The sequence below is a fragment of the Dermacentor silvarum genome, chromosome 5, assembly GCF_013339745.2.
Source record: "Dermacentor silvarum isolate Dsil-2018 chromosome 5, BIME_Dsil_1.4, whole genome shotgun sequence".
NCBI lineage: Eukaryota > Metazoa > Arthropoda > Arachnida > Ixodida > Ixodidae > Dermacentor > Dermacentor silvarum.
Window position 1 is genome coordinate 134248429 of NC_051158.1, and position 10366 is coordinate 134258794.

Below are 10366 nucleotides of genomic sequence, written 5' to 3' on the forward strand. Positions count from 1 at the left end.
GCTTCCGTTTAAAGAGAGTCCACTCTATACCTATTTCAGTGTATCTGCTGTTTTATTCTTAATATATTTATGGTAAAGCCTATCTCTATTCATGAACAAACGATGCAAGTTCACGTATGGAAAAGATTTTTCTTTCTCCCTCTTCGGTCACTTTAAATAAATTGCTGTAAGCTTTTTTTGAAGTAGGTCAGTCTGAAGATTTTAGACCCACAATAAAAGAATTCGAAAAAAATTTACCCTAAAAGGGTTAATGTTAGTTTGAAAATACTGCTTAAGTTATCAAATAGTAGATAGTGCACTCGTTGATTTACCGATTAACACTGTCTCAATTTCAAATGAGATGATCCTTTCCTGTCTAGAAGCAAGCTGCCAAAGCGACACCTGTTGTGGCAAAGTGCTCGCACTCAGTGTCACTAAATATGCACGTCTCACTGGGGCATTATACAAACATTGCGGCTGCCCTAGTTCCCCCTCATTTTCACTATTCCTTCTTCAGACAATGAAACACAAAGAATGGTTTTGTAGCACTAGCAAATGATTTCACCTTCAACGTATGCCTGTTAGCTTGATTTTGCTAATATTCTATATATTTTTCTAACTGCCTATCTCATTTGCATGACATCTTTTTAACCAGAAGCTCACCTACATTCTCCTGCTTCAGCAGCAAAAAATTATTTTTCAAGCTTCTGTATACTCTCATTAAACACTGATACTACTGGTTCTTGATTTTTTATTTTTCCATTTAAGTAAACGTGCCCTGTTATGTGGCTAGGTGCTTCAGAGTCAAGAATAGTCACACACAAGTCATGAAACTTATGCAGACAAGAATTCAAAAGAAGGAGAAAAAAAAGGAAGTCGGAACACAGGATTTACAGCACACTGAAAACTTAGCTCAAAGGCCCCTATAACACTTATCACCGTCAAAGAAAAAACTCTAGCAAGCCTGTATAAAACCATCACTTGCAGGTAATGGTGGTACATTTAGAGACATTACCTCCTCCCTCGATAGGATGTCCAGATGTCTGGCAGACCAGGGCCAGGAAGACGGCCAGGCCTGCTGCAATCCGAAGACTGCCCATGGTTGACATGATGGCTGCACAGAACACAGTGCGGGCATTTGAAGCAGACTTGTGCATAACAAATTGCACGCAATTAATCACTTGCAGTCAATTACATTTGCTGGTAACTTTGTAAATGACAGATTACTTTTTCCAGTAGCCAATTACATGCAGCCAGTTACTTTATTGGCAACACAAGGTGTAACAAGCAACACCACTTTGAGCACTTGAACACCTGTGGTCGTGTCATGCAGTAGCCTCAAAGATGCACATATTCAGAGAGGAAGACTAGGGTGTCCAGTATTTATTTCCTCATCAAGCGCTTCACCAGATGTAGACTGACAAATTGAACTGGTGCAGCTCCGACTCGACAGTACTGGCTACTTCGGATGTTGATGCCATGACTATTTGAAATGCGAGTAGCATTCTGGGGCAACTTCATGCACTTCTCTGTATGTCCACCTCTAACCTCTTTTATGCCAACTTGGGCCACTGGGTGCCCGGATGGACAAGCAGAAGCAACAAGTTGGCAACAGAAAATTGAAAAAGTCAGCTACTAAGATGTTCAAAAGTCAGCATCGAAACCAGCCAAAATGAACAGAGTGTGCATTAAGTAAGGAGTGTTGGAACTACAGGGAAGTGAAGAACATGTTGGTACCAGAAAAGGGAAGTCAGCTGCACAGAAGTGAAGAATGTGGTCGCAATACAATGTGTAGCTACTATGCCTGAACGCTAAGCACTTTAACGTTGACATATTTTGTGAGATGGGTTCTGCTGGAATTGGTTTCAGCTTTTCATTGGCCCTACCGGGAGGCCCTGCCACAATAAACTACTGGATTTCATGAAGGACCCAGATGCGAGCATCGCTACATTGATTACTCACAATCTCGCGTGGAAAGTTACCAACACCATCCTTCCCTCCAGCATGCGCATAAAGCAAGTTTTCAGCATCGCTGCTGACGTTTTCGCAAGAAAACGAAGAAAAATGACCAATGAAAAATTTGAAAACAGGTGAACGTAAACAATGTGTGAAGGGCTGCAGAGGATGCACTGAGTGAGCCAAGCCAGCTAATTCTCTTTACTGTATTTGTGCAATATTAGTAAAGGATGGGAGGAAAATGACATAGAAGTAATAAATTACTATTTAGTAATTAGTGAACTGGTTTCGTGGGGCAGTAATTGTCACCAATCAACAAAACGTTTCAATGAAGTAATTCTAATCTGTTGATTTTCTCTGCAATGTGTACAAGACTGGTTTAAAGGCACCACAAGTCGATTGTTGCCATCCAACAAACACACTGCAAGGTTTGAGCACTTCTCATTTCATAATTGGGTGTTGCCAATGAGTTAGCAACACCCAGTTATTAGAAGAGGGACACAAATTGAGACATACACAATCCTGTCTACTTCATCTGTGTATGTTTTAATTTGCACCTCATTTCTAACAGACACTGTAAAGTGGACAATGTTTTAGTAGCAGTACTGAGTCTTCATTAGAAATTGCAGGTACTATACCACCCACTTCTAGCACATAGAAGAATGACAGCAAGTATGATGGTTGGGAAACACTTCTTAGGATATTTTAATTTGGTAGTCAACAGGGTTGGAAAATGCTGGATCTGGTGTCAACATTATTTAGATGTCATTACACAAGATAAAAATTTGCTTAGCATAAGGCCAGGTGGTAAAGAACCCCAGGTGGTACTTAGCATAAGGCCAAGTTGACGACATTGCTCATAACAAAAAGAGTAAACCAGAGTGATGTTTCTTCGTGGGCGGAAGTCACAGTGATCACAGGAACGCAACAAGTTAGTGTATCATGACTTCATGATGCATCCATCACTCAGGTACAAAAACTGAAACTGGTTTGTAGGCAACTATTATAGTACGTTATTTAAGACGCTGCATACTTGCCACTATTTTTCTAGCATTTAGAGGGTGTCAATCTTCAGTAAAAATAATGTGATAATGTCCGGTTAGTACATTTTTGTCAAGTGGAGTGGACCATGTCATATAACCAGGTGGTTCATTTCAACAGAATGGGTGCCCAGGGAAGGGAAGCGCAGCAGAAGTTGGCAGAAATTTGTTCACGATGATGATAAAGAGACTGCAAAATGTGCAGGGTGGCCTGTTGACATGCAACAGCTGTAAATGGAAACCAGTAAGATTTGTCTAGCAGTTGACTCATATTGCGCTACGGGTGATGCTTAAGAATACTCATATTAGGACAGTGGAGAAATAACTACGGCCAGACAGATCAAACGTACACACAAAATCGAAACAGGCCATAGAAGCCACAGAGGGTAATCTGCCTGCCTCAGCCAAGAACAGAAAAGACATAAAGATTGCAGATTTTAAAAAGTGCAAAACGTTTCACATGCTACTAAGTGTGAAGCCATCACTGCTTTATTTCAAGCACCCAAGCTTTCAACAGCCAGAGGCTCAAAGCAAACGCTACAAACAACGAGCAAGTCAAGTGATGTCAACTACCACTCACAGAAGTCTGTCCCTAGCATCATTCACAGTTTGTGGAAAGTACAACAGCATGTAAGTTTTGCACAGCTTGCCCAGCTGTGCAAAACAAGAAAATCATGGGGTTTTTAAGTGCCGAAACCACAATATGATTACGAGGCACATCGTAGTGGGGGAGTCGAGATTGATTTTGAACACCTTTAACATGCACCTAAACTACGTCCACAAGAATTTTTGCATCAAACCCACCACCCTGTCTACAACCTCAAGCACAATAGTGCAATGCCATAGCTACTAAGCTACCAGAGAAGGTCAAACAGTGGCAAAAAACATGGACAAGACAAAAGGTCTTTCTTTGTGCTGTCTCATGTTATCTTGTGCTGTTTGCCCTTTCCATGGGATGAACTGGGCAACCTAATTTCTTGCTGCACTTTCGCTTATATGCAAGATAAAAACACATCCCCAGAAACTTGTACCACTAGCTTTCACCAACGTATCAAGGCAAGCAGGAAAAGGCAGAAATGCTGTAGTACTGCTTTTAAATGTAAATGGTTACAACGGAAACAGAATGAAGCACACACGAACATAACATGTTCAAGTTTGTTTCCGTTGTAAACACATTTCTCTCAGTAGAAAAAAAAAAAAACAAGTTTAGTGCACTTCTTGTCCACACAAATGATCCAGTTCAAAGCTGACTCAAAAGAAGACTATCAAGCGAAACATTATGCCAGTTTACAATAATAGGCAATTCTTTCAAAACTTTATTGGCATTTCTATGACAGAAAGATGTAAATTTATAGCACGGCGAACTGAAGGTAGAACATCTATTTTTGATTTTCGTGGCTGAACACAGTTACATGTGTGGTGTTAGTGACATCGCGGAAATTGTGGTAGTTCCATGCATTTGGGCCATCATATTGTGCAACTTCCCAAAGTTCCCAAGTGGAGTCACTGGTTACATCCAAATGCAAAGACACAGTTGTCTTGACAAACAATTGGGCAGCCCCAATTGAATGCTTTCACAATCCATCATGTCGCGGAGGGATGGTGTGAGAAATGTCAAGATAGCATTGCCCCCATAGCTTCGCTTATCGAGTCTCGTCTGGCTTATCAAGCTTCCAACGATGGCAAGAATAATGTATGCAGTATGCGTGATGATAAAGTATTGTACCAAGGTGACACAATGAGCTGTGAGAACAGTTGTAGTTCACGAAGGGAGACTGCGGATTCATCTTAACCATTTTAGTTCTCTGACAAGCACTCAAAGCTCTGCACACAAGCTTTCCTGCATTGTACCCACAATGACATGTGACAATCGTGGCTGGGAAATGAAACAGCCACCTCAGCAGCAGTACATTACAGCGACTGCACCATCAAAACAGTGAATATATAATTTGGTATTCAATCTAGGTCAGCATGTGTTTCTTTACTGTTCCACTGACTCAAATTTTGTTGATGCCTCAAAATCCTAACCTTCGCCATTCTCTAGGCCAAGATAAGGAACCAGTATCACACATGCCATTGCTGCACGCTGGATTGCGTAAGTAAAAGCTAATTAAAGTGCCGAACCAACCATTGTTCTAGGAAATTCCCAATACCCTCGACTGACGGTGTCAATGGGCACAAGGCTCTAAAACAATGAGGTGCACTGCTCGGACTGTAAACGATAAGATTTCTCGCACTGGTCAGCATATCAGACACACACAGTGGGGTGCAAAGATCAGCACCGCTATCAGGTAAGAAAATCAACATGGCAATTTGGGCAATTCAGCGAAATTTTCAAAATGGCACCAAAAAGCAATCAGCAGTGAGCATTCAAGTTTGTCTTCTGACAATCATTTCACTGCAATCAGCAGGAAGAGTGACATTTCACCAGCACTTGTTGCCGTTCTGGTAATGCACACTGTTCTAATGTACATGTCGTATTTCAGTGAAATTTTACAAAAAACAAATTAAGTATGTGTTAGAATCAAGTAAATACAACACCTCTCTGGTTCTCAGGAGTACTGGGGTTTCTTCTCGAGATCATAAGGAATTCTCTAGTCATAGTAAGGACCTGAAGCCTCATAAGTGCTCTTCACAGTAATTTGACTTGAGTTTGAGAAACCAAAGGTATGGGATTGTTTATGTTTTTTTGCTGCTTTGAAGTTTATAAATCGGCAAATAAAAGCTACTTCTTGCAAGAGAGTGGAGAATGCAACGAAACATACACAGTTTCCAACTGGCCTGCCCATGATTAGAAACACATTATTGTTGAACAACTTTTCCTGGTTGTGGAGACGAAGCTATGAGGGCAGTTTTTTTTTTGCGCATGTACAAAACTGTCCAAGATGTCACGGTGAGTTTGGTAGCCACTTTGTTTCCCTGACCGCGTGCGATTAGTTTACCTTCCTGAAGGAATTGAATTCTGAATTCTGGGGTTTTGCGTGGCAAAACGATCTGATTATGAGACACGCCATAGTGGGGACTACGGATTAATTTTGGCTACCAGGGAAAGGCAGTCCTAATTGAATGCCCGTAAACAACCATCTGCTTTGTTCATCTCCACAAAGCCATTCATTGCTTAAGTTTATCAGAAATCTTTGAGGCTGGCTGTGTGGCTGGCCAGTACACGACCACTGAATACAACTTCCCAATAGTAAAATTGTTGGTGTCATTCCAAAAATCGCAAGCAAGATCTACAAAGTCGGAATTTTACTACGAATAATTAGAGTTTGCAAATGTGCACAAGCAAAATTCTACCCATTAGCTTCAGAACAATTTCCTTCATAGCATGGGACAGCAATCGAATAGCCATTGTTCTACCAAAACCTTTTTTTTTTTTTTACTTGTCTAATCTGGATTTTGAATACCACAAGCACATATTGTGCAGACCCTCCTTTAGTAACTCTCAGCAGACTCAGTAAAACCACAAATTCTTTTTGTGGTTTTGCTGCTTTCTTGAATGCTTCTTTAAAACTGTGCATAAAAATTTGCAGATTTTGGGCAATTTATTGTTTTTCTTCTATACAAAGCACCATCAATTAGGCTAGTTTTATTTACCACAGTTCATGCTGCAGTATTTCAAGAAATAAAACAAACACAAATGCCCTAAAAAGAATTAGAACCTTTCCTGCAGTAAGAAAGGGGTCAAGAGAAACCTTTAACTTGGGTTTTCCCTGTTCAGTGACCCTATTTGTGAAACATTCAGTGATGCTTTGACTAGGCAACCGTTCAACTAACTTGACAAGGTTGAGTTTCATTAAAAAAAAAAAAAAAACAAGAGTTTTCATTCAGACTGCATGACAATTGCAACCAGACCAGGCGGTTGCCAAGTCGGGCAATGATCAGAGTTAGTTCCTTCAAGTCCCTTTCGGTATCACTGCTGTTGTGGTGACCAAATATGTGATCAGTAGCACTTTTCGTACTTGACATGCTACAAAGCACAGAAAAAAATGGGACACGCTATGCTGAAAGCAACTGTTTTAGAATGCAATAAGGTGTCACATCAAAAAAATTCAACCAATAATCCAACTAAAACTTGTTTGGTCTCTAATCAGTCAGTTAAATAGTACACAAAAATTATCCAGGCAGTGGAAGAGGACTGAAGGCCAAACATTATGTTCCAATGGTAAATCTGTTTTTTCTTTTTTTCCAGCTTGGTTAATGTTAACTAAGACACCCTGTATAGTTTTCAATGATATCCGTAAGCAGCGATGCATGGGTTGAATGTCTGCCACATGCACTCCAATACAGGATTCTCATTCACCTCCAGATTTTCTTGCTATGGTCAAGGCCCAAATGCATGTAACGCACTCAAGGGGCTAATCCATAGCACAATAAAATTCATGGAGTGTTACCATATACAGGAGAGGGCATTATCCTCTTCTGTGACGACATCTACTGCTGTTGCTACTCATCGCCAGCTGTAATGGGGCAGCCAGAGTTGAACAGCAGAATTACATTTCTTAAAATTTTCATTTCACTCAGTTAAAAACTAGAACACGTATTAGATTGAGCTTTCACTTCAGCATGCGAGCATGTCACCAAGCGCACCTTTGTCACATTGTCATTGTTGACCTCAATGAGCTTACAACCGCGCACACCGATTTTCTTGCATAACAACCGAACAATTCTTGCACATAAATATAACGAAGAAAAGAAATATGCAATGAGGTCTAGCTTTGAAGATCTTTTTAAGTTTAAGCCAAACTTAAATTTTTACCTCGGGCACTGTTCTACAGAAGGAAGCCATAGCGTTGGCTTGCTGGGAAATAGGACGCTAACTAGACATATTACCTCAACCTGGATTACTACATTTCCAGAACTGTAAATAGGCGAGCCTCGCAGTGAGCAGAGACTAAGTAAGCCCGAAAAGGCATGAGAACAAAACGGGCAGAGATAACATCCTACAGCTTTCTGACGCATCATAGATTCCAGCAACATCCATTTGTCGACTGTTCGAAAGTCAAAAATAATTATACTTTGTTCAAAAGTAAGTCAGAACTCCAGATAAATACTTTCGGTGATAAAAACAGCATAAATATGCAGAAATGCCACAAAATCCAAGATCTCAGCCTTACACCTTTGCAGCCGTGGTTTGTGTGCAAAGTTCACCTCCGTTTTCTTCGCTAATATGCAACCTCTCTCAGTCAAAGTAATGCGCATACAATTTTGAACAAAGAGTCTTGTTTTATAGTAAACATTTCTATCTAGAGTCTCTTTAAGGCTTCTGATGGGGCTAGCTGGAATCACTTTGTTGTGAAGCAGTGCTCTAAATTTATACAAAATAGCATAAGAAGCAGTAAGAACCTACATGAGTAAGAACTTGGACTAAGTCTGAACCTCCCAGCTTGAAGCATTTCCACTCTGACTCATCCTCTCGTCTGATAAACTGATAAAAAATCTGTACACTGAACAAAAAAATACAGCACAATTATCTTTGATATTACAATAAAAAAAATTGCAGTTGCCTGAAGTCTCTGCGCACAAGAATCTTGGGCATGTGTGTGTGCTAATTCTGAAGGGTATGTGGGTAAACCATTAAACCCATTAGGCAATCACTAAAACGAAGCAAGGTTAAACAACAAACTTGTATAACAGGCCGGACGGCTACATTGAACGACTGCAACTGCCCCAGAAGTGTGCAGCGTGTCTTCCTCAATGTCATCAAACACACTGGCAGTTTGGAATCTCCCATCCGGTCAACGTCACGCAAAGGTCTGTCACATACCCGAGCTGTCAGTGTACAGGAAAACAGCATAAACAACTGCACAATGCACCAACTGTTCAGTTTTTACATCCTTTTGCCGTTATACAGTGTGCCATCTAAAAAAAGGGGTTGTGATCCTATCAGGGACCAACCCACTTTAATTATTTTCTCTGCCAGTTCTGCGGCATGTGTTTCAAAGCAGGAAAGTATGTCGTGCTCCAGGAAACGCTCTCTCTACCTAGCAGTTCATTGAAACCATGAAGCATAACATTGTTTTTCTGTTCAATAACCACATTCCTTGATAGTTGATCACCTTTCCTGATTCGCTATTAGCAACAAATGAAAAGACAATGTGTTCAGGCAAGCAGTCATGTCCTTCGGCGCGAAAGCTTCTCCCAATCCGTACGCGTTCGCAATACAACCGTTTTGCTTGCTTGAAACACCTGTGGGTGCGCTCGAGCGAAAGCGGCGCAAGCATTACCTCACAAAACGCGCCAGGCGCCACCGAGGAGCCAAGAGTCGACATCAAGTGACTCATACAGGATCTTTATTCACCGCCGCGCGCCGTTGAGATTAATCGCTCGGTTGCGCAATCAATCGGCGATTGAAAAACGATGCGAGCACCACTGTTTTCAAGAGGACATGTCGCACGAGAACACAATGTATGGCATACGGAAAGTACGATATGGAACGATTAAACGCACCGTCCCCCGCCACCAACGCGGAAAGCTCTCACGGAAAAGTAGGAGTATCAGCCTCTCTGTCCCATTCAAAAGTTGCGACAAGAGATCCAAGGACGCTCGCATTATGCGACAACAAAACGGCCAAAACTGGGGCGTCAGTTGCATACCACTGGCAAGCGTTTCGCCTTGGCCCGACTGCGGAGCTTCCGAAACACCACGGAAGAAGACACGGAATGTCGAAAGCGACAACGAGGAAACCGTTTTCTTCCCACCACGACGAGCGCAGCAGCGCTGGCTCTTTCGACGGCTGTTGAAACGAGACAAGCCGGCAAGAAAGAAGCGTGAACATATCGCAAAAAGTGAGCGGCGTAATGCCAACGACTAGGTTGGCGAACGTGAAAGGTCACCGACGATTGACGCGTTACGATGACATGCGCTTCGAGCGAGGAAAAACAGCGATCTGCGGAGACGAGCTCGAAGACCCTCGGCGTGACATTTACCGAAGACAACCCCCTTTCGAGCGCATCGCGAGATATCGGCGAATCGGAGCGTGAGCACAGACACGCTGACCCTGAGAAACCCTGTCAACATGTGTGACGGTTGGTCAGCGGCGACCGAGCTTCACGGAGAAAGCGACCGTGTGACGGCTAAAATTAGCCGCGTTGGTCGGCCGTGGTTCGTTACGAAAGAGCGCGTGCTGCTGCGGCTGCAGCGTCGTCGTCGTCGACGATATGGCTTACCACGGTTGGCGCGCGACGGTCCCGCGCAACAAGCAGCTGTCGCGGCAACTCAGCGAGCGTCCCACGGTCGTCCGGGAATCCGCAGGCAACTCCGTCCGTGTCCGGTATCCATCGCGCGTGCGAAAGGCGGCAAAGAGCGCGGTCACCGCGTAGCGCGTCGCGCTGCTGCCACCAATGGGCCGGCCATCTTGGTGTGACCAGCGGGGCGTTGAATGCAAAAAG

The 10366-nt window shown here is 42.6% G+C and overlaps 1 protein-coding gene across 3 annotated transcripts in view; it reads right to left on the reverse strand.

The window, feature by feature from the left end:
• The window catches only part of LOC119453767 (serine/threonine-protein kinase LMTK1), a 90323-nt gene extending 79957 nt beyond the window's left edge, over positions 1-10366 (reverse strand). For 2 of the 3 annotated variants that reach the window (XM_037715820.2, XM_037715819.2), the window contains exons 1-2: positions 10145-10365; positions 995-1093 (exon numbers count right to left, since the gene is read on the reverse strand). In XM_037715820.2, the coding sequence (XP_037571748.1) occupies positions 995-1088 (94 nt within the window). In that variant the 5' untranslated portion in view covers positions 1089-1093; positions 10145-10365. Of the gene's footprint in view, positions 1-994; positions 1094-10144 lie in introns of all 3 variants that reach the window. The other variant, XM_049668494.1, reaches the window with a different exon arrangement.